Genomic DNA, 26,948 nt, shown 5'->3' with positions numbered 1-26,948 from the left:
GAAAAAGAACTCTCTCTCTCTCTCTCTCTCTAGGTCTGCTCATGTAAAAAAAGACACAAGAAGACCCCACACCCAGCAGTCCTACATTGCTTTTCTGTTATTTCCATGATTTGGTAAAGCTGATGATGGATTGAAGAACCAGACAAGCTTCCTCCACTGTCCATTGTCTCACCATCGCTACCCCAAAATCAATCATCTCTGCTCGTCACCTTTTCTATTGCTCTTCCCCTTTTTTCTTACTGTAATTTTGATGCAAATTGGTCAGAAACTTGAAAGAAAGAGAGAGATCCTCATTTTTTTGGGATTTTTTTTATATCAACTTTCTTCACTTCTGGGCTAATACCCATTTCTTTTTCTGCAACATTTCAAGGAGGAAAAATGAGGAAACATGGATGGCAACTTCCTTACCATCCTCTACAGGTTATTCTTTCTTCTTCTTTTTTTAAGATTTTTTTTTTTCTGTTTTATTTATTTATTTATATTTTTCACATTTTCCATGTTTGGGTGTTTTGTAGGTGGTTGCTGTTGCTGTGTTTCTAGCATTGGGGTTTGCTTTTTATGTGTTCTTTGTCCCCTTTGTTGGTAAGAAGGTTTTTCAGTACGTTGTGATGGGGCTCTACAGTCCCCTTGTAAGCCCATTTCAGAATCTTTCCCTTTTCAATTTATTTATTTTGTATCTTATTCTATGTTCGAGATGAGATCTATTTGATTTGATTTTTTTTTGCTATTCTCCGAGTTGGGTCTGATCCCCTGAACCATTGTCTTATATGGGTTCTTTTTCATTCTTCTTCAATTTTTTCTCTCCATGATCCTTGAAAATTAGAAGTTGTGACTTTTTTCTTATAAGGAAAAATGGGTTGCTAACTTTGTAGCTTTTTCTGTATCTTTTGAGAATCACTTAGAATTTCGACCCCCTTAACAAATTGGGCTTATATTAGTAACCGTACTCCTTATGGATAATGCTATAGTGCATCGAGATGAGCATGACTAGTGCTTCTAGTTATGTCACTGGCTTTGGAAATTTGTTGACTAAGACTTGAAAAATATTCTTCTGGAGAAGCTTTGTAGTTTAAAGTGTCCAAAATTACAACCCAGTGAGTCAAGAACATGCAAAGGAATTTACAAAGTGAGAAGAATTATCAGCCATATCTTCCCTATTTCAGATCTTTAAGGTCCTTTTGGTGCTTTTATGTCTTTGGAGAGCTGGAGGGAATAAGGAATAGTAGTAAAATAGTAATAATTAAGATGTGGAATAATGTAAAACCCTTGAAAGAACGGGGGACAACTAGACAAGGAAATCGAGTACTCTCCAGGTTTCCAATAACATTGTTCTAATTCTCTCCTTCTCTATTTGGCTGGTTGTAACTGTATCTTTGTGTTGAAAAAGGTTGGTGGGGGTGCGTTTAGGTGCTTAGGATGTCTTAGTAGTCTGGGAAATACAGCAGTATAAGGTACGGATTAGTGACTATATGTAATAAGAGGCTGTTTTCATAGACTTATAATGGTAATAATTCACCCCATTGGCTGTCCAACTGGTGCGGGATACCACTTTTTTGAATGTGTTATTGACAGGAAACATCTTGTGTTGTACAAAATTGTATGATCATGCCACCCAATACAATGCATTATTTGGAGGGTTGAAAGTTTAGTACATGTTCTTGTTAATTGTCTAAAAGGGTGTGATTTTTCGAGTGTCTAGGATTACCAGATTAGTGTATGTTTCTGGGTCATGAACAGAAGAGGGGTAGCTCTTTGAATGGATGCTGGGATCAAAGCAATGGCCTCCAGTCTTACCTATAAAAAAATGAAAAAAATAAATAAATAAGAGGACAGATAGCTTAGATGTTTGGAAATGCCATGATGCAGAGCATAAATTTTATAATTAAATTAACTAGAAGTTTTTAGCGTTGCTTTCCAACACTTTTAGAACATATATAACTTAAATGCATATTGGTAGTCACAGCTTACGTGAAAAACCATTCATGTACAAGATCTCTGATTGGGTTTGATTCTTTGCCTGGGAATTATCTTAGGTGGGAACAATAGAAAGGTGGGTCATAGCCCTCTCAAATGAGTGTCATTTCTATGACATCAGCGGGGAGGACACCATCTCTTTCCAACCTTTTCTAGCCCTTATTCCTCTGTAACTGGATTGAAGGTACACGTAACAGAAGATTCCAACTTTGGAAAGTTGTGAAGTTCGTGAGTGGTAATACTTGGTGTATTTGGGTCAAAATATAATAGTTGTAGGGGACAAGGCTTCTTGAAAATTGGTCACCTTCCCCTTTTGGAAAGGATATTTATAGCCCTCAGAAAAGTCTCTTTCCAATACATTCCAACTATCTGACGCCACACCAGCACTCCTTTCGCCCATTCCCTAACCGCAGTGTGTCCTTTCCCCATTGGCTGTTAAACAAGGAGACAAACTCTTTCCATAGTGCACACCCTACCATGACGTCCCACCTGGACGTTGCCATTTCATTAAAGGCGGCTTGGGTGGATTTACAGTGAAATAAAAGGGTGCCATGTTGTCTTTCTGTCCACATCATCAAAATACCGCCCTTCTCATTTTGCACCATCCACACTAGGAATCTGGGTTTGGTACCTTCCTTCACCACTTGACTACCATATATATAAACATATTTGGGTGGTGACATGATGAAACCTTAACAAGTGTTTAGAATTAGAGTACAAAATCTTGCAGTGCAGAGATTTTTGATGCATTTTGGGGCATTGGCATACTTGGTTGGGAGTACAAGATATTTTCTTTATATTGAAAAAGTGAATATGCGCAACACTTTCAGTATAATAATCTTAAAGTCACGGGTAGTTTAGTCTTATTGGAATATGCATAATTTTTACTATCATTGATTCATTTCTCCTTTTTCTTGGGTTTTCAATAATGTATATTATTTCTCTTGTCAGATTACATGTGTCTTCTGCCTATACATTTGGTGTGCTGGAGCTGATCCTGCAGACCCTGGAGTCTTCAAATCCAAGAAGTATCTTAATGTTACGGACCAAAGACAGCATACTCAGTTCAAAGAATCCAAACTGGAAGGGGAATCAATTTCCTCGATACATGATGCAAATGCTTCAATGGTTGGAGAGAGGCCCTTGGACGAGGGTGCGATGGGCGTGGATGTTACTGGGGATGCTCCCACTAATGAAATAAAAAAGAATACATCGTCTCACCAACCATCTTGCTTCATGGTTTTCTTGGGGTGGTGTCCTTATGCTTTTTTCTACAATTGCTCAAGAGGACATGAAGAATCACCTGAGAAACAAATGAGCGAAGATGGCATGTTCTACTGCAATCTGTGCAAGGTGGAGGTAAGTGGTACTTGTTTTGTTTGGTTTTTCTTTGGTTTTTCTTTGGTTTTTTTACTTTCAAAATACTAGGAAGTTGAATTGCATTCTCCCATATATTATGATGGCATTCAAGTTAGGACTTAGGAGTTTGGTAATCTCAAGGACAGATTTACCAATGGTCTAGTAGTACATTCCACACAAATATCAAGTCTGTACACCCATTTTATATTTGATAGTAAAAGTCATCCAATTGGGTCAAATTTTTGCCCAAGAAATCTCCTACGTTGGTAGGCTCTCCCTTTGGTCAATCATCCTCTATCCCAATGGATTCCTTACATTCCTTTATAATTGAAGTGTTGATCTGTTTTTTCAAAATTACTAATGTGCATTTGTTTGTTAAAAAACAAGATACTCAAAGAAGAGATCTAAATAAACAAAACCAAGAAATTCTGCTGTCTAATGCAAGATTTCCCTCTGAAATCTTTTGTGTACTTGTGTGTGTGTGCATATATTGTCTATCTGTAGACACCTCATTTTGCATTCGCCGGATTCGGCAGCTTGTCATGGCAACTCCCAAACCTCCAAATATTCCCGAAATTGTGGGACGAGACACTTTCACCATCCTTCAAGGTTTTTTTCTTTTCACATGCTACCCACTAACATCAATGCAAACCTACAGGGAAAAAAAACCTATATAGATGTAGTTGGGTTTGCCCACACATCCATAATGTAGGTCAATACATTAGTTTTATCAGATGGTTATTATCTGTGGACTTCATATTATATATGTTGTGATTCTGTACAACTGTCGTGCAGGTTTTCAAGTACAGCAAGCACTGTAGAGTTTGTGATAAGTGTGTCAACCACTTCGATCATCACTGCAGGGTATACACATACTTGGTTTGGATTGGAATTTTCCTTGTCACTCATAACCAACCCATCTAATGTCTTTTTTCATCATTGGTTTTGTAGTGGCTCAACAACTGTGTAGGCAAAAGGAACTACCGACAGTTTTTCACCCTCATGGTTTCTTCCCTTCTCTTGGTAAGCATATGCCTTCTTTCATAATAATTTGGTTATATCTGAAGCCTTCAAACTGTGTATCCTTAGTGATCTTCATGAGCCTCCCTTAATCATGTCAAACCAAAATTTTATTTTTAGACTTTTTTGGTTAATTATTGACCGGCCTATATACATGGGTTGTGCTCCTTGGGCTTGAGATTGCAGCTTATTCTACAATGGTCTATTGGAATTATTGTAATGATCTTCTGTTTTCTGGAGCGGAAGCGATTCTCTGCCGAGATCACCTCTAAATTGGGGAGTAGTTTCTCTTTCGTGCCCTTCATTGTCGTAGTGGTGAGTGTTTGATTCTTCACCCTTTCTCTTTACACTTGATGCTGTAGCACAAGTGGCAGAAGAATTCATGGAACACTTGGATGGCCAAAAGTCCAAGCAAAAGGCTTGAACGCACTAGTGGAAACCATGGCCCTGGACGGGCCCCGGAGTCATAATAATGAGAGGAGGTCTTATTACCAAAAAGGAAACTTTCCTAAAACGACAAATTTGCTGGAAAGTGGTTTAAACAAAGGAATTTGGCCAAAAAATGAGAAGTCGATGGCGTAGTCATTGATCTTGAAGATGTTGACGTTTCCATTCAAGAATGGGTCTCCTCGCATGATTCTGACTCCGGGGCCCATCCGGGTCTGTGAGCCCATGATCTCCGCTAGTGCATTCAAGCCTTTCGCTTGGACTTTTGGTGATCCAAGTGTTCCATGAAACCTTCTGCCTCTTGTCCTACATCAATTAAGTATTGCTATATTTGTTCCTCTACAAAAGATGTTCACATACTTGGAATTCAGCTAATTCAATTTGGCTGATACTCCAAGTTTTGATAAGCCAGCACCAAATATTAAGCTATTGATCACACATAAGAATCAAACCAGCAAATGTAAAATATAGATTTCTGCATTTAGTTGTTCACTAACAGGATGTCGAATTACATAATTATTTGAACAGGCTTCTTGCACTATTTTGGCTATGATTGCCACTCTGCCACTCGCTCAGCTTTTCTTCTTTCATGTTCTCCTCATAAAAAAGGCAAGTTCACTACTCTTTTTAGCTCCACATAGTAGGGCTGTCAATGGATCAGATCAGACCCAAAATATGATCCGCTCTGATCCGTAATTCTGGTTTGGATCGATGTTAATGGATCCGATCTGGGTTTCAATATTAAGATCTGATAAATACCGACCCGATAAGTATCCGATTTGATACTTATTGGATCAGTCCCAGATCCGATACTTATTGGATTGGTACCAAATCGACAGTGTTGATTGGCAGCATTTTGATAGTTGAAGAAATATTTAATGCATCCTAAATGCGTTAAAGAACAGAATCAGTGCACTATCCTCTGTGACCCACCTATAGCTTAGGAGTTTTTTTTTTCTTTTTCTTTTCTTCCTATTTTCATATTCCCGCTCTTCTGTTTCACAGGGAATCAGCACTTACGATTACATCATAGCCTTGAGGGAGCAAGAACAATTAGTTGGAGGAGGCCAGCAAAGTCCTCAGATGTCTCTTGCCAGCTCCCTTACAGGGTTAAGCAGTGCGAGCTCTTTGAATACATTTCATCGAGGGGCATGGTGTACTCCTCCACGGTTGTTTCTCGAAGATCAGGTAAGGGTCAAATCTCTCTTCTTCTCTTGAAGGTTTTATAAATCCACATCCCCAACCCACCCTCCAACAGAAACATGCTTAGAAATGGTGAAAACCCAGGGACGGAGTCGTTGGGTGATTCCCGGACAAACTTAATACCTCTAAGTAGGTGAGAAGTGCACCTCGCTGTCTCTCCTAATTTGTCCTTCATTAATTACTTATCGAAAAAAAGTCTATGTTCTGGCTGTTTCTTGCAGCATAGTTATATCAGGGCACATGACACCCCTCTTAGCAAAAGTTGTTGCTCAAAACCTAGCCTGACAATGATTAGTGCTGGCAATGAGTCGGGTGTGGGTCAGATGAAGCACCTATCCGTATCCTTATCCAACTCTACATCCGATTATTTGTATCCAATTTTTAAAAGGATATCCGTATCCAACTTGTACCCAAATTTCAAGAGGATATCTTGTTTGCCCTCTTTGATCAATATATTATACTTTTCAAAAACAAAAAATTTCAAGAGGATATCTGAGCATGTATATCATTTTGAAGAACCTTAATTTTGGATTATACATGTCTTATCGTGAATTTACTGTATTAAGCTTGGATAAATGGTTATTCGGATCGGATAGGACGCTTATCCACATCCGACCCTAAAAAAATTCAGATAAAATAATTACGGATAAATTTACCCCGAATTCCCGAATAAGTTGGGTAATCAGATATCATCCGACCCATTGCCATCCCTAACTATGATACAACCGATCAGTATACTTTTCCTGATGAGTTTTTTTTTTTTTTCTTTCCTTCAAGTTCTGAAAACTAAGGGTATTGTTTTCTCCAGTTTGACGTAGTTCCACCCGATGCAAGAATGTCCGTAAGTTCGTCAGGGAAGAGGATTGTGGGAGAGGAACCGATTAGGAAAAAGAACAACGGGACTATAAAGATCAATCCATGGGCGCTGGCACGCTTGAATGCAGAAGAAGTCTCCAAGGTTGCTGCGGAGGCAAGGAAGAAGTCTAAAGTCCTTCAGCCCGTGGTGAGGCGGGACGTGCCTTTGGGGCTAGAAACAGACAACAGTGGCTGGATGGTACCAAGGCATGAGAATCGTCGGAGACATAGTAAGCGTGTCCGTCTCCCGGCAGACCTTCCCCTTGAACCCTTGGCAGCTAAAACTACTGATGATCTTGTTTCAGAGACATCAACCAGTTTGGCTCCTCTACAACATGAAGCACGGAATGCATTTCGGGTAAGCCAAACAATGTCATCTTCTCCTGAGAGCAGTCTAGACTCACCCGATCTCCACCCATTCCGTGTTTCATCATCAGGAGCAGAAGAGGCACGAAGGCTCACAGCTCTTTCAGATTCTGGTGCTCAGAAGGGAATTTTGCTGTCAAGGTCTACGAGCGACGGATATGAGGCATCAGGAGGAGAAGATAGTGATCGGGTCCCCTCCAGAACTACTCATAGGTCAACAAACTGGAGTAGCCTTTTCAGCTCTATGGGATCATCTTCATGGAGCCAAACAACATAAAACTTTGAGTTGGCCAACTAGAACCAATGAAGTTTGGGTGTTTTTTGATCTCCAAAAATTGAAGGTGAAGATTTAAAATTCTTTCATTTGTGGTACAAGGGGTTCCATTACTCTTGAAGACCCCCCCATAACCAATCCCATCTTTGTCTACTAGAATGGTTACTGGATTTCGATGGCGAGAGGTCTTTCAAGTTACTGTGGAATCTGAATTGAATGGAGAAAACACTCATTGTATATGATTGAACTTCGTTGTTTTAGGTCCATGCCATCAAGAGTAATCAGAATGATACTTTAATGCTTAAAAAATCCCCGTGGCAATTTCTGGTTCAAATGGAAATTATTCACCTTCATGTTGAACTTCTAAAATTGAAATTGATTTGAGTGACATGTTACTTTGGTCATCTTTTGTTTGTTTCGCATTCGGTTATTGTTCTCTTGAGTTTTTCTCACATTTTTGCCATTTTTACAAGTATGGTTGGTTGCACAGCAGATTGAAAATTGAGAGAAAGCAAAAGCTTTGCAGGTTCTATGTACATCATCTTTGGAAGTCGGTAAATTTACAAGGTAAAAAAAAAAAAACTAACAGATGCTAAAAGTAGGAAGAAAGGTTTTTGTTTACTTAAATAATGTTGCAATGACCATTAAATGAGTTTGTAGATCCACCAATGAGTGGGCTAGGCATTCATCATGGGAGCAATCTGTTTTGAGGACCCATGAATAAGCGTGTCAATGGGTATCCAATTACTTGATGTATACTAAATAGATTATTTGGTTTTGGGTATACCATCATCGATCCGATTAGTTTTTTTGTTTTGGTTTTAAGTAGTCATATTAAGAGCAACTCCAATGCAATTGGGCTCGGGCTAGGCATCCCCTCCCAATTGTTGATTTGTAGAGCCAAAGCCCCCCGAACGACCTCTAATGCACTTGGACTTTGGATCTCCACTTTCAAAATTTTCTGGAGAAAAAGTAAGTGTGAGAGACAAAAGAAGAGAGTGAATTTCTCTCTACCTATTGATGGCAATTGTGACAACTTATTGTAGTTGAATTTGTAGAGAGTGGTTTTTGCTAATATGGTTAGAGAATTGAAGATCTTTTCAATAGATAGAAGGACTCTCCACAATAAAATGCCTAGCAGAGATGCCTATTTGCGTTGGAGTTGCTCTAAGGACTCAATAGTGGATTTGTTTTAATTCTAACTTATTTGTAAGGACTAGCCGGGGGTATATGCAAACAAACATGTATCATAAGGATCTTTTTGTAATTTAAATGTTTGTTTAGGGATGACAAAGAAGATATTCAAAAATCCATTGTAAACTTTTCCCAAAAACTCTATCTTGTTCCTGAGGTTTGGAGGTTGAGGAAGAAGATAAAATCAAGGTTAGAAACATAGGTACAAAACGTTTTCCTAAATTGAAGATAATATATATATATATATTTGGTGGGGGAGGGGTGGGGGTTAGTCTTTGACACAAAATCTTGGTAAGGGGGCATGTCATTAGGTTGAAAATATAGGGGCATCTCTAATATTAATCAAAAAGTGAGGGGACATATCTAAATCACCCTATTACATATTAGAGTGGTTACACACTTTCACATCAGGATGTGCGATATGAAATACAATCTAGAGGTCACTTCGACAATATTCTAAATATTATTCTTCAAATTCTTGCAACTCAACTCATGATAGGTGACAATAAACAAGTTGCAAAACAAAAACATCGTTCATCAATTGTAAGCCCCTTTTATCTTAACGTATAGATATCAAGTAGTCCCATTAGATATTAACCAATAAGGTAGTTTGAAGTAAATATACCTTGAAGTTATTTCATTTCAAAGGTTTGATAGCGCGAACAATTCTTTGATTGGTCAATGGTAGTTATGTTGTACTCTTTTAAAGAGTCGTAACCACCCTAACCACTTGATCTAATCCTAAAGATGATTCGCATCTTAATATATCTTAAAAGATTACAACATAATTATTACTCTAATAGGGTTATACATTAAACCAACCTTATTCTCCAATCCGACGTACGTTAACTATCCCTAGTCTGACCATGATGAACCAAAGTCGGTTCATATTGATTTTTGGATTTTATAAAAAATTAAATTCACTCGCTTCCTAGAATCATCTGAAGTCATTCAATATTATTTTTCTTCAAAAGGTGCATAAAAAAATTATCAATATGATGGACTATTCATTTAAAATAAAAAAAATGAGGCAAATTATCATTTTTAGTTATTTTATCAAAATGGTAAAATTTGAAATGAATTGTATTTTAATATTAATAATACACATCCCTTTTTTTAAAGAAAAAAATTAGTTAAAGGATCCTCACATAAATGTTTCTTTCTAAATAGTCCACAAGTTTTGCACAATAACTTGATAGGATATTTAGTAAATTTTTTTCTTTCTTAATGGCCCCTTGTTACTAGTGAACTCACCATTTTTTTTATTTAACGTCGAGTTCACCACTCTTTATTACTGTTGAACTCGACACTTTTTTATTTAGTGTTGAGTTTACAATTTTTATTGTCGAACTCACCACTATTTATTGTCAATTCACAACTTGACACAAATAAAATCCACTCATTTTCAATTTTCGAGTTTTTTCAACTACAATACATGAAAAGATTGACTAAAAACTTCAGATAACGATTTGTTTAGATGATTTCAATCCAAAAGAATCACTCTTGATCGATTTTTAGTCAAAAATTAAGAAGAAGAAAAACTCCTAATTTTTTATGTACATTTTGAAAAAACATTTTTAAAAAAAAAAAAAAAATCCTTGCCGATGCAACATAATCTTTAAAATTCGATTGAGATGTTAAAAATTCAATTTTTTAATAAAAATAATGAATTCGATCTGTTAGGACATTCAATAGTGAGAAATGTGGTCCAAGAACCATTTAGAAAGAAAAAGTTTGCTAAATGTCCTGCCAACTACAGCAAAAAACGTAGAGAAGTAATTTCCTTTAAAAATAAAATAAAAATAGTATACACATCTCCTGTTGACTTAACGGGATAGAATTATAGAAATGTAACCGTTTTAGTTGAGTGAGATTTCCCTAAACGGGTGAAAACCGAAAGGAACTGAAACCGACCCGTTGATTCCCATACGGCTTCGAGTCACCGCGTCTCTCTCTCTCTCTGCTAGTCTGCCTTCATCATCATATCTCTCTCTCACACCCAACACACACACACAAATCAGCCATGGCGACACCAACTTTGGGTTTCTGTGGCGTTTTATCAGAATCGAAGAAAATTATGAAATCTCATTCCCGCCATTTCTTAGCTCTCTCTGTACTCTTCCTCCTCCCTATCTCCTTCTCCCTCGTCTCCTTCCCAACTCTCCAAGTTTCAATCACTGATTCCGATACAAAACGAACCGAAACCCTCCTCCGTTACATTCCTCTTCAACAACAACATATCAGCCTCAAAACGATAATCTTCTCAATCCTCTACCCATTCACCATCCTCTCTCTCTATCTCTGCGCCACAGGAACCATAACCTACAGTGCCTATCATGGATTCTTCGGTCGACCTGTAAAACTCGTATCGGCCATTAAATCTCTATGGAATTCTTTCTTACCCCTTTTCGTTACAGTTCTATGTGCTCAAATTATCATCTTGACGATTGCTGTTGGTGTGGGTCTGGTTGGATTTTTGGTTTTTAGAGGAATTGGGTTTCTAGGGTTTCAAGGGTCGTATTCTGTGAATTACTATACGATCGATTATTTGATTGGTTTGGTGGTTTGGGGGTTAGGGTTGATGTATTTACAGGTGCATTGGGCTTTAGCTTGTGTGATTGTAGTGGTGGAATCGAGTTGGGGATTGGAGCCATTACGGCGGAGTGTGTATCTAGTGAGGAGGATGAGAGGTGTGGCTGTCTCTCTGTTGTTGTTTTTTGTAGGAGTGATGTGGTTCATGGTGTGGGGAAGTTGGGAATTGGCTGTTGGTTCTGGAGTTTTCGGAAATTTGATGTTTGTGGTTCAGACTGTTTTGGGTTCAGCAATGGTGATGATGCTATTGCTTTATAGTGTGGCGTCTAATACTGTTTTGTACATGTATTGTAAGGCTTTGCATGGGGAACTCGCAGGGGAAATTGCGGAGGAGTTCGCACGGGAGTATGTGAGTTTGCCATTCGATGAGGAGAAGATTCCTCATGTTGTTTCCGTTGTCCAACCTTGAAGGGTATGTGGTCGTATAATTGATATATTTGTTTATTTCTATAAATGTGCTCTCTTTTTATATAATTGAAGATGTGAACACCATAAAGATAACTTGAATTTTTTGTGTCACATTAGCTATTTATATTGTTTTAACTTCTGATAGCATGGAAAAAAGTGAGCTTGAATATGTTGTGATTGCTTCCTTTTAAGTTTCGCCAATTGGGTTTTAAAAAGTTGTTAACCTCTTAGAGCTATCTGGTTGGCAATTTAAACTATTTCCCTCTTATGCAGAGAATCATGTCATCAGACTCAGATTGCATGGAAGAATAAATAATTGACTGAAAACAAGCTAATTATGAGCGGTACCTTACATAAATATCATATGCAATGTTAACATAGCTGAGGGTAGTGTTGTGTTTTGCTCAGGGATATGAAGTCAATAGGAGACAAAGCTTGAGATGGGCATTTCTATTTCCATTGATTTTGAAGGTTTGGAATGAGATTCTTCTATTTCACAGTACTGGATGACTTGGGCTTTGATTGCATCTCAGAGAAATAGCAAGCGTGGTTAGAAAGACCAATAAATGAGTACGAAGTATTTCAGTCAATTGCAAGAATGGGTGGGAATAAAGCTCTTAGGACGGATGGATTTTTTTTTTGATTGGTAGGACGGATGGATTTCAAAGGCTTTTTTTTAATGTGTGTTGGGATATATAAAGAGTGATTTCATACTTGTCATCAAAATTTTCCAAGAAGAAAGATTCTTGGACTATTGGCCCAATAGCACTTTGGTTGTTTTGATACTGAAGAAGGTTGGGGGAGAGAATATTTCAGATTTTAGCCTGATTAGGCTAGTAGGTTCAACGTACAAAGTGATGGCAAAAGTGTTATTGCCAGGTTTAAGGAGGTTGTTCATGAAGTAACTAGGGTTGAACAAGGAAATTTCATTAGGAGTCACCAAATTCTCTATGGTGTTCTAGTCACAAACGAGTGTGTAGATTCGAGAATGAGGCAAAGATCTAAAGAAATTGTGTGGTCAACATCATTCTCAATATTGATCAATAAGAGTTTGGAAGGGTTAAGGGTTCCAGTGGATTAAGAGAAGGCGATCGACTTTCCCCTTTTTTGTTCAATATTGTAGCTGAAGATTTTGGTAAGTTAATGTGAAGAGCGGTGAAAATGAGTAGATTTCTTCTATTGAGGCTAGTAGTCAGGGTTCTAGTCTTATCTGCAGTTTGTGGATGACCGTTTTTTACTTGGATGCATCATTGGAACATGTTTGTTTCGTGAGCGGCTTTCTTATCTGCTTTGTGGTGGTCTCATGGTTGAGCATCAATATTCATAAAGTAAAATTTTCAGAGTAGGGTTAGTTTCCAATATCTAAGTGTTAACGGGTTGTTTGGACTCCCCAAGAGGAGTCATTCCCAACTTCTTTCCTTGGAGCCCCCTATAAAACTTCAGGGATTTGGGATCTGATCATTGAAAGCGTTGGGAATAGTTTAAGCTCTTAGAAGGTGAGTAGGGGGGGGGGGGTGTTAAATTTAATCAAGATTACTTTAGTTAATGTCCCAATTTATTTCCATGGAGAGTTGAATATCGTTTTAAGAAGGTTTTTTTTTTTTTTGGACTTCTTTTTGGAATGACGAGTATGGGAAACATAATTCCACCTTGTGAATTGGAAACTCATTTATTCTCCAAAGAATGGAGGCTGTTTGGACATTATAAACCTTATGCAAATAAATGTGGCTCTGCTTGGCAAATGGTTATGAAGAGTTGTGCTAACCCCACATATTTGGACTAGCCAACTCCCATTAGTTATAACTCCATCAAGTCTCTCAAGTCTCAACTCATTTGGAGTTATGACTTTCACCTATCTAACTGGGAGTTCGAACTCATTGTTTTAGAGAGTTAAACTCTCTTTGGAGAGTTGGAAAATGGAAACCCAATAAATCAAAGAGGAGAGATTTTGAGATTGTTCTTGAGGGAGTCCATTGAGAAGGGCCCATTACCAACACCTCTGCCACTGTTCACCATTGGCATCACACCCCTTTCCACTTCTCTTCATCACTTGATTGAAAAATGGCGCTTTCCTGGCCTTGAGCTATCTCTTTTGGTGGATTTTATGATGTTTGTCTGTTGCAAGAGATGCGAGTTTCTGTTTGAACACATCAACGCAAAAAAGTTCAGTGAAAAAAAAACCCAGAATTATTTCTGCCAATACTGGTAAGAGGACATGGCTAACACTTCGTTTTTCACACTTCAAAACCCACAAGAGATTGAAGAAGTGGCATCAAACCCATCTGTTTTGTCAACATTTCTCGTGTTTTCAAGGTTGTTTTGCATTAGTGGATTGTGGTCCTTCATCTTACACCAAAAAAACCCCAAAACCCTTTTGAGAGAGTAAAGAAAAGAAAAATGATGAATGAACGAATATCTGATTTTAATACTCGAAAAATCTATGTTTTTGGATTGAGTCTTGCCTGTTTAGAAGAGGGCGTGATATCGTTTAAAGAGGACTCTATCTAATTAGGGAAGAATCACAATTTAAGAGGATTCCTCCCCTTTTAGATAACTATTAATTTTAATAAGGGGTAAAATGGTCAATTGTAATTTAACTAGGATTAGGATTTCTTTCCTAAGTTTTTTCTATTTAAAGGGCTAAAGGCCATTGTAAAAAGGGAGGCTAAAGGCCATTGTAAAAAGGGAGGAAAGGAGGAGGAAGGGGAGAGACCGAGGATGAGAGGTCATATAACAAATTTAGAGTATAATGGAATGGCTCCCCGACCCTGTGGACGCAGGTACGCTTGGCGAACCACGTAAAAAATCCTTATGTTTTTTTCTCTTTCTTCATTTTTCTGTTTTTTTGTTAGTTTAATGAGAGAATTGTGATTGAAGTCGGTTTATAACAAAATTGGCTTCTACAATTGGTGCTATCCTTGGGGATCGAATAGAGAACCATAAAAAACCACGTGGAGGGTCCGATCTCATTTAAGAATGGAGACTAACCCAAGATTGATCTTGGCGGGGTTCCAATCTCGCTTTGCCAAGAAAGATCAAGGTTGACTGGATGGGATTACTTGATCGCAAGGTGTGTGTACGATCGATCTTCGATTTAGATGAACATAAACTCCTTTGGGAAGGTTTGCAACAATCGTTCAACCTAATTGTGTTGATGCGAGGTTGTTTTTCATCATGTAGTGGTGGGTTCGAACCAACCATGGGGTAAGCCATTAATGGCAGTTCTAGCTGTCGGCTATTTGTATGGAAGGCCTCATGCAAAGGTGAAAAAGAGAGAAGGTAAAATAATTGTGCACGTACGGGTAGAGTCTGAGATTGCAAGTGTGTGAAGGAGAGACATATGCAAAAAGGAGTAGGGTACAAGGTTACATGTGTGTAGGACACATGTTTAGGAGGGGCTATGAAGAGTTGTGTTTCGGGGGGAGAAAAGAAGAAAAAAATATTAATAAAATAAGAATGGCATGGATGGTAGTGACAGTATAGGTAACATGTGGGTTGTGTAGACTGTGATGAGGGTGCACATATAATATGAAAATGAAGGAATTGTTGAGGTTTAAAGGAATTGTGGAGGGGGTCTACCAAAAAATTTAAGAAGCCACTGTTATGCGCCAGGTTTGGCTTCGGAGCAAGATTGGTGTTGCATTAATAACGACAACAATGTGGATGACGACTATGGTGGAGGTAAAGGTAAGGTAAGATTTGTTGGCAATGATATTGTTGGGTACATTAAGTTTTATGTAGCAAGGCAACAAATCGTCAAATCTAAAGTCCATTCCATTGTCACGATATTGTCAGGTTTACAATTATTAGGGATGGATTGATGTGAGTGTTTCACAGCAAGATGACAACTTATATAATATATGTAGGTTTGCTTTGATATTACCAACTTTATGGGGGACTTTGTTTTTTCATAAATGAAAGGTTTATGAAGGAACATGCTATGTGAATGGGCAGTGAGAAGCACTCGAGTTGGACACAATGACTTGTCCTCTGGAATATCATGACTCAAAGACTGTGGTCAACTCTTAACATAAGGACCTTGGGTCCACGTTTATTTCTAACCTATTATGGCTCGGCATCAGAATCATCAACCTTACTACAACCACGATCAACTTCACTATAACCACGATCAATGTGGATTTCTTTATTGTGGAAAGCATAACGAAGGCACACATTGAGGTAGGTTATTTTGTAAATGGATATTCTATAATTCATTATTTGCAATCTTCAAAAAGGTATAACTTTTCTTACTAATTAATATCATTTTATTTACTAATTATTGACTCAAACGAGTTAAAAATTATACCGAGTCCATTAATGATTCAGGGGTTGAATCCATACCCATAATTAGGGGTTCTACATGACCTAATTTGTTAATTTATCGATCGACAAAAAAGTAACGTGTGAGCTAATGTTCGACCCCGTAAAATGGATCTCATGTGATCCAAGTTGCTTTGCTTGGATTGGTCGACATAAGGAAAACTTGGGGACTAATATCTATGGTCAACTCGATTGAGTTTAGGGATTCAAATGGGAGATGATTTTATCCCTCCACATGTGCTATTTATGTTTTTAATAAGATAAATGGAAGTTGTTATGGTCAGTGTTATTAAACCCTTGTTATTCAAAATATTTATTAAAAAAATGTGGTTTATCTTTTGATTCACTTTTGTATGATTAAAGTAATTAAAGAATGTTAAGACTCGGTTCATTGAGGGAATTGAGCCCTACTCTTGAGGTTGAGTAGGTTCAAGAAGGCTATGTTCATCTAGGGAACTGAACCCTACTCTTGCGGTTGAGTAGGTTAAGACTCGGTTCATTGAGGGAACCGAGCGCTACTCTTGAGGTTGAGTAGGTTCAAGAAGGTTAAGGCTCGGTTCATCAAGGGAATCCGACTTTGTTGTTAGTTGGTCGGTCGGTTGTACATAAAACGGAATCCGACCTTTTTCTTAGTCGGTCGGCACATAAAAAAGACTTGGTTCCTCCCAAGAAACTAGGCCCGATCCCCAGGTCTGTCAGTTTATTAGATGGAAAGTCTTGGATCATTATAGGATCCAAACCTAATCTACAGGGAAGAAGATAAGCTCGGGAGTTTATGAATCATACTAGTTCGGAAATCAGGGATGATGCTCATTCAGGAAGGATTGTCAGAAATTACAAAGTTCTTGGAGGCGGATTTTGGTACACCAATCTCCACCTTTGAAAGGTGGCTATTGTGGAGGGATAAAATCCTTTTTTATCCGGATCTTTGGCATCGTTTGAAGATGACTCTATTTAATTAGGGAAGAATCACAATTTAAGAAGATTACTCCCATTTTAAATAATTGTTCATTTGGATAAGGGATAAAAGGGTCAATTATAATTTAACTAGGATTAAGATTTCTTTATTAGGTTTTTTCTATTTAAAAGGGAAGGAAAGGAGGAGGAAGGAGGGAGATCGAGGAGGAGAGGTCGTCATGTAACAAATTCAGAGTATAGGGGAACGGTTCCCCGATCCCGTAGACGTAGGCACATTTGTCGAATCACGTAAAAAACCCTTGTGTTATTTTCTTTTTTTATATTTTTCTGTTCCTTTTGTTAGTTTAATGATGGGATGGGATCGTGATCGAGGTCGGTTTCTCACAAAATTGACCTCTACAATTTTTATTTATTTTTTAATATTTGACATCTCACTTGTTTCAAAAATTAAAAGAAGAGACATAAAAATAATGGAAATATTTGGTTGTCAAAGACATTGTTTTTCTTCTTGGTCCACTGTGATGCACTCATTTTATTCCATTTTGAACATCTCCTTGTATTAGAGTTCATATGATATATAGTTATTGGAAAAAAAGAGAGTTTATATGATATATTATTTAAGTCATTTATGAATAACTGTAAGTACAAGGTGGTGTTCTTTCCTTTTTTTTTTTTTCTTCTGTATACAGAGATCTACATATATCTTGTATATGTAATTTTTTTTTTTTTTTACCATATCTTATGTGCTTATTTTATTAAATTTCAGGGGCTTCAAATTCCAATTGTCCATCGAGTAATTAAGATTAGCCACTTTGAGCCAACCTTTTTTTTTTATATATATTTATTTTCCTGTAATATCATGGTTATGCCATATTTCCCCTCTGTCAGCTTTGTGGAAACATACTACTGAATGTTTGGGGTTTTCAGTAGACATTCCTTTTACTCATTTTGTTGCTATATAGGTGGATTTGGATATTCTCTCTTACATAAAAAAAGTTTACTAATTAAATAGGGAAGATAAGGAAGCTAAACACCATTAGATCACCTTGGTTCTACACTAAAGGTAAATCATAATCTGGACATAATAGATGCATCTAAAGGCAGGCAATCTTGGTTACATTTGATTCAATGTTTCAAATTATTTTGAATTAGAAAATAATGGTCAATGTGATCATTAATCAGAAACAAAAACATCAGGTTGGCCCTTTGGCCTACAAACTGAATCTCATCTGAATAGGTCTTTGAGAAAGATACCCTTGAATTCTTCATTCACAATAGCGAGTTATAAAATACCCAATAGGTCTTTGAGAAAGAATAAAATACCCAATAGCTAATTATAAGCTCCTGACCCAATTTCTCCTTTCGTTCGAACACATGAGCATTCTTTCGTTTCACAGACGCGGCAAACCACAACCATTGGACCCTTACTCATCCTCGAAAGGTCCAACATTTCATTTCTCCAAAAGTGAACAAAATTTTTTGTAGATTTGGACCTAAGCTTGCATATTTACTCTTTTCTTTTGACTTTTCTTAACCGATTTGTAACTTGTCATTTCTTTGGGGGCTTAGGGAATCTATACTTTTTCTGATAAATTCTGTACATCTGATGTAGTCTTTGTTCACCTAATAAAATGAGCTCTTCTTATGTAGAGGAATTATTTAATTCTGCTTAATTAGCTTCTTTATATCTTGAAATTCTACTTTACCATATGAAGGATACATTTAATTGCATATTTAGTTATGCACATTTATTTCTATCTTGCTTGAACTGAAAAATTAAGAATTGGATGATGGGTATTCTGAATTTCATAGTTCTTTTGATACTCTTATTTTTTTAAGTGTTCACATGTTTGTGGTGTCTGTTACTATGTTTCTTATATACAAATTTGCTAATTTGATGTCACAATGATAGGTATGACCTTCCAAATGAACTTCATTTCTGGGGCAAGCGCACAGTGGGAAGATTGCAACCTTCAATTGAAAGGATATAAGTGGTTTGACACCACCATTCATTACGGACGTTCCAACCAGCTGAATAAGTTATCAAGCAACATGGCTCACTAAGAAAAGAAGCAAAGAGTAATAAGTGTATCTACAAACGCCCACGTCAATTGTACACGAACATGGAAGCTTGAAATGGTCTTATGTGATTCTTTGTTGTTTGGCCCTCCTTATGTTCTTTGTCTATCTATTTTGACAATGCGAGGTAGTTATGTTGTTATGTCTTCTGGGTTCGAATTTTTTGTATTGTTGATTCCCATCAATGAGATGATGGAATAATGTGTTTTTGATGAATTCTAGGTTTTTTTTTATTTTTTTGGAAAATGCTGGACTGACTTCGTTGGACACTGCGTTCAACAATGTACTGACGTGGTAGTGCACAGAGAACTGTTGATTTTTTAACTTGTATCTTGAGGGATGAAATCTATGGTTGTCTGTGCACTGCCACATCAGCACAGTGTCCAATGAAGTCACTGTAGCATGACTTTAAAAAACAAAAAAAACTATTTTGCTCTTCTTTTCTTCATGGTCAAAAATTTAGTATTGTGCTTTGAAAATTTTAAATCCCCAATATTTGTAACGGATTGGGATCCGTTGACTCATGAAGAATGTCTTGTGAGAAAACTCATGATCCAAACTGTTTAGATACTATATCCAACATGTGAGATTTATTCATATCTTGACAACACATATCTCGAAGATACTTACACAGAGGATAAATCTCAACCATTGGATTTTGTGTTTAAATGGTTGGGATTATGTGTTTTTTTCCTTGCGTCATTCTTCATGAGACGACGGATCCCGACCCAATTATAATTTTGCTTTTAAAAATCGAGACCCCCTTCAGGCACTGCAGAAAAGATGTGTGAGGTGATTTCCAATACTGGGGGCATATGTGGGAGAGAGATGTTGTGATTAGTAACATATGAGACTCACATTACATGATTGGAGTTATTTTTTAGGCTAATAAATTAAAAATATTGGTCCGATTAAAGAAAAATATGAGTACTTGTTAGGAATTTAAAAAAGACTAACAATAACCTGACTTGAAAAAAAGTAACTTGATGTGGTATACACGTAGAGTCATAGATCTTTTCCCTTGTGTATCCCGAAGAAAAAAATCTATGATCATGTGAACATACAACTTCAAGCGAGTAGCTTTCTTTGAGTCAGGTTATCGTGACTCTTTAAGTTGGTGAAGGCTTGAAGAATGTTGATTAGGTTTAAATCTCATTCAACCCACATTCACTTCTGTTGATCTCTAATCCTTTATATGCTGAGAAAAAAACAAGAAAGATATTATTGATACTTATGTTGAGTGTAAATCTCAAACCTTGGGTTCGTGTTTATATGGTTGGAGTTGATTTTTTTTCTTTTTTTACAAAATCCCAAAATGCATATTCAATAATAGTGAAACGTACACTCGGATCGAAGTACATCTAAATCTTTGAAATTATTAGTATGTCATTCTTTGCTCATCAAAGTTACAAATCCTTGAAATTAATATCAATCACTGTTGAAAAACTTGAGAAAGTTAAAAGAGGGGAGAAAGGTGATTTGGCACTGACATACCAAATTAAAGATTTCACACACAAATTTTCTCATATGAATGACTTTGACTCGATTGGTTTTTAAGGTGTTGAGATAAACAAAATGTCATATTTTTTGTGAGGATGATCTCTATGGTGAAGAGATGGCATACTCAATTAATTTCATGATGTGGACAAGTTTGAGAATTATAGATCTGTATGCCTCGGATTACACGATTCCCTAGAGATATATCTATTTTTTATTATGGGGAAGTGCAATTGTGTATCCCAACGCATACAGATCTACCATACCCAAACTTGTCACGTCATGAAGTCGATTGTCACGACTGTAGATTATAATAGAATATAAGAATAAATAAGTACCAAACGAGTTAAATGATCTATCTCGTCCGAGACAACTCAGTCTCGTCCATGGACGAGACGACAAACCGAGTTTTCAAACATGATATAGTACAACTCTTCTTTGTCCTCGACGATCTCATTCTCGAATCAATTTCTGTTGAACAAGTCCTCCAACGAACGATCTCAAGGTACGTCTTCATCTTCATCATTCTTCTTCAACCTAGATTGCTTGTATTCTCTCTTATGAATCTTTGAAAAATAAAATAAAATACAAAGATCAAACCAATCAACTTCAATCTTCAAAATCTCTGAAATTTTCTTGTCGATCCGAGTTGTGAAGCCATGAAAATGAATCAATCCCAATTCCCAACCTATTGATATAGGGAGATTATATATTTGGATTTCTTCCCAAAACCCATCAACTTTAACCTACCTAAAAACCCTATGTTGTTCTTGAGATTAAGATTGAAGACTATAGAATCCATGAGGTTAAAGGGGAGATAGTTAAATAAAATCTTGTCTGGCAATTCTTCAATCTTGCTCCCCTGTTTCACCATACAGTGTGAACCCATCGAATATAGATGAATAGATGATTCTAAATAAATATGAAAGAATTTAATCTTTTTTTCCATAACCCATTGAACAAATTTACCTGAATTCTCAAACCAACGTCTAAAATACAAGACTTCGGCCTATCTTGGAATGCTTCAAACGTTGTAGATCTGATATTCTATCCGGTTTAACAGTTATGAGTGTTGGTTCTTTAATTAGTTTTGTTTACTTTGGTTGATGGGTTTTTTTTTTTAAATTTCGAGACAAAGCTTTTGTGGGTTCTATCACGGGCGAAGCCAGGATTTTCTTCTAGTGGGGGTAAACTATGTTAATTATATTTAAAGGTTTTTGGGGAGAAATTCGAAGGTTTTTGGTTAGAAGTTGAAGAGAATGATATTTAGGTCATTTCCAATTAGTCTATGAGAGAAAGTCCAAAGTCAAGAGGCATATCATCTTCAAAAAATTGAGTTGTGGGGGTGAGGAATTGGGGGAGGTGAAGGAGTGGGGGCTAATGGGCTCGTAATTAGTTTATTTTATTTATTTATTTATTTAATACCGGGGACACGCAATTAGTTGAAAATACAAGAGTATCTCAAATTAAACCATAAATGCAAGGGTGTCTAAAATTATCCGAAAAAGTTTTGTAGGGACAATTGCCCCCACTGCCTCCTTACTAGCTTTGCCCTTGTTTTATCATCTTTGACATTGGATTATTGTGGTTCTTTTAACTACTCTCTATGGTGATATCTTTGGACCTATATACTTTTTGGTAATCTCATTTTTTTTTCTCATAAAAAATTATTATATGTTTTGTTTATTTGATGTTTGGAGCAGCTTGATTGAGCTTGAAAGTGAAGGTTCCATGTGTCTGTGGATGCATACTTCCGAGTAAGAAAGATTTGGGTTTAAAAATAGATATGTCATCTCGACGTCAGGTTCGTTACAATCCTCTTTCTACAGAGGATGAGAGGGATTACAATGGAACTGAAGGCGATCCTCGGTTTGCCTACACGCCCAAGTCCTTTGATAAGGTCCCCTGGAAGTCTATTGCTCTTGCACTCTTCCTCCTCTTTCTAGGATCATTGCTTCTCTTTCTCTCCTTTTTCCTCTTCACAGGACACATGGGTGGTGACCGATCCCAAGCTTATGGTCTCTTGATGCTTGGAGTCCTTGCTTTCCTTCCGGGTATGGAAAATACTCTCTCTCTTTCCTTTTCTTTATCTAACTATTTTGGATGGGTCCCCGTTCAGCACCAAACATTTTGGCCAACATTTTAGCCAACCATTTTTGTCCTACATGGGTTAGAAGTTTTGGAATGGGCTGATTTTTGGTGAGGATGATCTCTACGGTGAGGAGATCATCCTCACCAAAAATCAGTCCATTCCAAAACTTCTAGCCCCATGTTTACAAGTTGAAAAATCGTGGACCGTCCATTTTTTGTAAACCATTTTTGATGGGGTTAGAAGTTTTGGAATGGGCTGATTTTTGGTGATGATGATCTCCTCACCGTAGAGATCATCCTCACCAAAAATCAGCCCATTCCAAAACTTCTAACCCATGTTTTGCCAAAATGTTTGGTGCTGAACATTTCCCATTTTGGATATATTAATTAAATTTAAATAGTAGACCATTTGATGAATGTTGAATGCTAAATGTGGAGGTTCATAGTGTAGTTTTTCTCTGTACATGTATCTCACACTTATTTTGTATGTTCTTGAAACATGATCTTTGGTTTCTTTTTCTTGTGGTTTCATTGAAACCTTTTATTCAAAATGGAAACATCTCCATAGATTGAACCACATATGTTTTCAAGTGGAGAAGGATTGATTAATTTACAATAAGGAATGGTTTATGCTTGAGAAGAAAGGTAAAGTTTTTATGGATTTTCATAGAAGAGAAACCAAATATCACTCTAGAAACCATAGATTCTACCTACACACATTCAAGACCTTAGTGAGTGCTAGACCAATAATCGTTAAACCAAGTTCAGAAACTTATCAAAGCTTTATTTCTTATGGCTAGCTTGGTAGATTAGGGTATTGAATTTGTAGGTTACAAGGGGCCATTGGGTTATCATTTTAATACTTTTTTATATTATTAAATCATTTTTATACATCAAAGAAATGTTTCTTTGGGGAATTCCACCAGTACTTGGCATCTGGGTCTCATAGTAATTGCCAATCCGTGCATCGGTACTCAAACCTTTTTTTATTTTATTTTAAAAGTATTACTTATCTGAGATGTTAAAAGGCTAAAAAAGTCGTCCGCTCTCCATCTTAAAAGGATTTGATTGGGCCGGGGATAAAGAAACAACACATGGGAATGGGCGTAGCTACTTCCTTCACCCCTTTCATATCCCGGTCTCTAAGCAAATGAAGAAGTTCGAGGTCTCCATACTCCTCCGGATTTCGGGCCTGGGGATGCGACAGGCATGTGGTTTCCTGGAATTGATCAGCTCCGGCTGCCACCCCAGCCCTTAAAAAGAGTGCCTCCCTCATTCGCATGTAGTAGGTTTTTCTTCCTTGGAAATGGATTTCTTGGGCCTTTTGGGTCCTTTTCTCAAAATGTTATTATTAATTTCAAAGGGGAATTTTTTCTGTTTCAAGCTCAAGAAACTTAGGGCCTGTGTGGATACATGAGCCAGAAGTACTTAAAACATAAGTACTGGTAAAAGTACTTTTTTAAGTACTGTCTGAAGTAGGTGGATAACTGTTGTGTGTTTGGATGCATGTTTCGAGAAGTACTGTTAGAAGTACTTTTGATAGAATTTTGTGTTTGGGAACTATTTTGGATTATGTTAAAATGACCATAATACCCTTAGTATTAGTTACTATTTTTAACATTAAAACTCAACAAATTATACTCCAAAAGAAATAAAAATAGTTACTAATTATATCCATAAAAACTTATATAAACACCCAACAATTATACAACCACTAAAAATATGAAAAAGCTTTCACCACATCAATAGATAGTAAATTTGTGTGTAATTGTTCACATCAATCTTGCAAGAAGAAACTTTTAATCATGGTTGGAATCCTCATGGATAAATCATTGAGTGAACAATTGGGGGAGTTAGAAATCCAAATCCAAATGCTACACTAAAATGTTACTACTACATCAATGCATAGTAATGTAATATTATTCAATTGCATTTTTGAAGGTATGTTTGTAATTTTCAAAATTTATGAGGGGCATACTTGTCCCAAATGTTACACCAAAAGGCTACCACCACATCAAAGGATAATAATATAATATTATTGCAATTGCATTTTTGAGGGTATGCTGGTAATTTTTAAAATTTATGAGAGGCATATTTGTCCCAAATGCCACACCAAAAGGCTACCATCACATCAATGGATAGTAATATAATATTATTCCAATTGCCTTTTTGAGGGTATGCTTGTAATTTTCAAAATTATGAAGGGTATACTTGTCCCAATCCCATCATTTTGACTGTGTTTTGTGACTTCGCGCAAGAGTAGTTTAGAGAAGTAGCACTATCGGTACTTCGTGAAAAAGCACAACAATGATTCCAAAGTAAAGTAGTTCTCTCCTGGAGGTATTTATCCAAACACCTTTAAAGTGTTTCTGACTCCTTGCAAGAGTTAGAAGCACTTAGAAAAGTCAATCCACACAGGCCTTTATATTTTCCCTTAGTAGAAGTTGATAATTCATGGGGTACTTGTTATTGTACATCCCTCTATTTTATTTTTATATTTTTCATTATTATAAGTTACAAACCTTTCTTGTAGTGACAGCTAATTTTTAAGAGTGTATGACTAAGGTGATGAATTGTCCTACTCCAAAATTCACTCAATTGGATGATCATTCCTGTTGCAGTCCTTTGGACATTCATACAGAACATGGTGAATAGTTCAGAATATATCAATTTGTATGAAAAATAGGATTATCCAACAAGGATCAACTGTAGTCTAGAAGATCTTCTTGGTATGTCAATAAGTATGACAATTATGATTATCCAATAAATAAGAACAATTTTTGGCCTAGAATACATTTCTGGTGACTGAATTGAAATGTTGATCATTTCTTTGTCCTTCAATTTTAATTATTGCTTATTTGTTTTGTTTTTAAGAGATGGATGGTCTCCACAGAGTTTGGAACTTGCCATCTCCCCATTTTAGGGGAATTGTAGCATGTCTGGTGGACTGATATGAGAAAAATAGTGTAGAAACTAGTCCTGCTTCAAGGGCTTTAGTTGATTGAGCGGGTCACCCTGTCTGCATGTTTAACCATCTCTCTTCAGCAAAGAAAAGATGCGTTAAAATTAAGCAGTTTAACCTGACTCAGCCTTCAAAAAACATATGATCGTTTCTTGTATGTTTTTTGATTTGTAACTATACAACAAGGATAATCTTATTCAACAAAGAAGTTCGGTGTGATGAACATAAAGACATACAACAGGGTCTTGGGTTTTTCCTGTTCACCCTGTTGATGAATAAGTATTTATATAAAGTTTTGATGTATTTTTTGTTTATCAGTCTACGAGACATTGTCCGAATATTTAAGCATGGTAATACCTTGGATATTATCTAGGACCAGGAATCATTTTATTATGGATAATAGTTCAATAATAATGTATCTCAATATTTACCCACACATTTGTTGTCACATGGAAATCTGAAGTAAGATATTTATTTTATTTTTTTAAAAGTAGAAAAATCTGGTAGATGATCTAGTGAAAGAAATGTTATAGATTCGACTGTTTTAATCATCAAATTATATATTTTTGTCAGTACCAGATTAGTTCGATTTCATTGTTTCACAGTTAGTAAAAGGTATCACAAGGAGTTGCAAAAATTGTAGAACATTATTACAGTTTATTTAAGAGTCAATTACATAATATAGATGTCAAGAAATAGATTTTGGACTCACTCCGATACATGTTTGCAGGCTTTTATGAGACCCGGATAGCTTACTATTCATGGAGAGGTGCCAAAGGATATCGATTCGGCTCTATTCCTGGTTATTGAGATGGGGATCTCTTTAGTACGGCATCAGCCATGTTACCACTGACTTTCATCCCGAGCTTTCTGTTATTTCTTCACTCGAACTAGAACCAATCACTTTAGAATGATCCATGAATCTTTGTAATATTTGTTAATATACATGAGAGTGGATGATAATACTTGTCTTGAACACGCAGATCTTCAAAAGTAGTTGTTTTTATTACAAGCCATGGATGGCCTTTTGTCCAATCAAATTTGCAGTTTTTGATAGATATGTTGCCAATGTGCAATGTTCATTCTGGGATCACCGCTTCTTTTTTGTTCCAAAATTTTTCAGTCGGAACAAATCCTGTTCTCAAATCGAGGAAACGATGGGTTATATTTCAATTTGGTTTTTATTGTCAATGGATCTGCAACGATAGGCCTTTTGATTAGGTTTCAGTGGATATTGAAAAATAAATAAATTAGTGCGTATACATTGTTTTGGAACAAATAGTACATAATACATAATTATTCTTAAAAAAAAAAAAAAAAAAAACTAAGCTAGTCCTATTGAATTAAGATTGGATTATTAAGTCTCACAGAAAAATTGGGAGGATTTAG

At 36.6% G+C, this 26,948-nt stretch overlaps 3 protein-coding genes across 5 annotated transcripts; all 3 read left to right on the top strand.

Annotated features, from left to right (window-relative positions):
* Positions 1–23: 23 nt before the first annotated feature.
* Positions 24–7,851, top strand: LOC147401302 (putative protein S-acyltransferase 22). Of its 3 annotated transcripts, none has more exons than XM_086442524.1 (9): positions 24–420; positions 516–582; positions 2,926–3,333; positions 4,129–4,197; positions 4,285–4,356; positions 4,540–4,668; positions 5,329–5,409; positions 5,806–5,988; positions 6,812–7,851. In XM_086442524.1, the coding sequence occupies exons 2-9, from the start codon at positions 559–561 to the stop codon at positions 7,499–7,501; spliced, it is 1,656 nt and encodes a 551-aa protein (XP_086298650.1). In that variant the 5' UTR covers positions 24–420; positions 516–558; the 3' UTR covers positions 7,502–7,851. The 3 variants fall into 3 exon arrangements, with proteins under 3 accessions (XP_086298650.1, XP_086298647.1, XP_086298648.1); XM_086442521.1 differs by having other exon boundaries at positions 516–629; XM_086442522.1 differs by lacking the exon at positions 4,540–4,668 and having other exon boundaries at positions 516–629.
* A 2,692-nt stretch (positions 7,852–10,543) lies between these two features.
* LOC147401301 (uncharacterized) lies at positions 10,544–19,225 on the top strand. Its single transcript, XM_086442520.1, has 2 exons — positions 10,544–11,696; positions 18,843–19,225. The coding sequence occupies exon 1, from the start codon at positions 10,716–10,718 to the stop codon at positions 11,691–11,693; it is 978 nt and encodes a 325-aa protein (XP_086298646.1). The 5' UTR covers positions 10,544–10,715; the 3' UTR covers positions 11,694–11,696; positions 18,843–19,225.
* Positions 19,226–20,854: 1,629 nt separating this feature from the next.
* On the top strand, positions 20,855–26,615 carry LOC147401300 (transmembrane protein (DUF872)). The gene is made up of 3 exons (XM_086442519.1): positions 20,855–21,011; positions 22,210–22,560; positions 26,290–26,615. Exons 2-3 carry the CDS (start codon positions 22,293–22,295, stop codon positions 26,367–26,369), a joined length of 348 nt encoding a protein of 115 aa, XP_086298645.1. The 5' UTR covers positions 20,855–21,011; positions 22,210–22,292; the 3' UTR covers positions 26,370–26,615.
* Positions 26,616–26,948: the final 333 nt, after the last annotated feature.

This window comes from Akebia trifoliata, chromosome 5, assembly GCF_017979445.1.
Source record: "Akebia trifoliata isolate Shusen 1 chromosome 5, ASM1797944v1, whole genome shotgun sequence".
Classification (NCBI taxonomy): domain Eukaryota; kingdom Viridiplantae; phylum Streptophyta; class Magnoliopsida; order Ranunculales; family Lardizabalaceae; genus Akebia; species Akebia trifoliata.
Note: the sequence above shows the minus strand (reverse complement) of the source record. Positions and strands in the feature narration are given on the sequence as shown.

Bases quoted from the DNA above. Each gene is read 5' to 3' on its own strand.
- LOC147401301 (XM_086442520.1), top strand. From the start codon at position 10,716: ATGGCGACACCAACTTTGGGTTTCTGTGGCGTTTTATCAGAATCGAAG.
- LOC147401300 (XM_086442519.1), top strand. From the start codon at position 22,293: ATGTCATCTCGACGTCAGGTTCGTTACAATCCTCTTTCTACAGAGGAT. The intron at 22,561-26,289 runs GTATGGAAAATA...ACATGTTTGCAG, and splicing joins AGTCCTTGCTTTCCTTCCGG to GCTTTTATGAGACCCGGATA.
- LOC147401302 (XM_086442521.1), top strand. From the start codon at position 379: ATGAGGAAACATGGATGGCAACTTCCTTACCATCCTCTACAG. The intron at 630-2,925 runs GTAAGCCCATTT...TTCTCTTGTCAG, and splicing joins TGGGGCTCTACAGTCCCCTT to ATTACATGTGTCTTCTGCCT. The intron at 3,334-4,128 runs GTAAGTGGTACT...ACTGTCGTGCAG, and splicing joins GCAATCTGTGCAAGGTGGAG to GTTTTCAAGTACAGCAAGCA.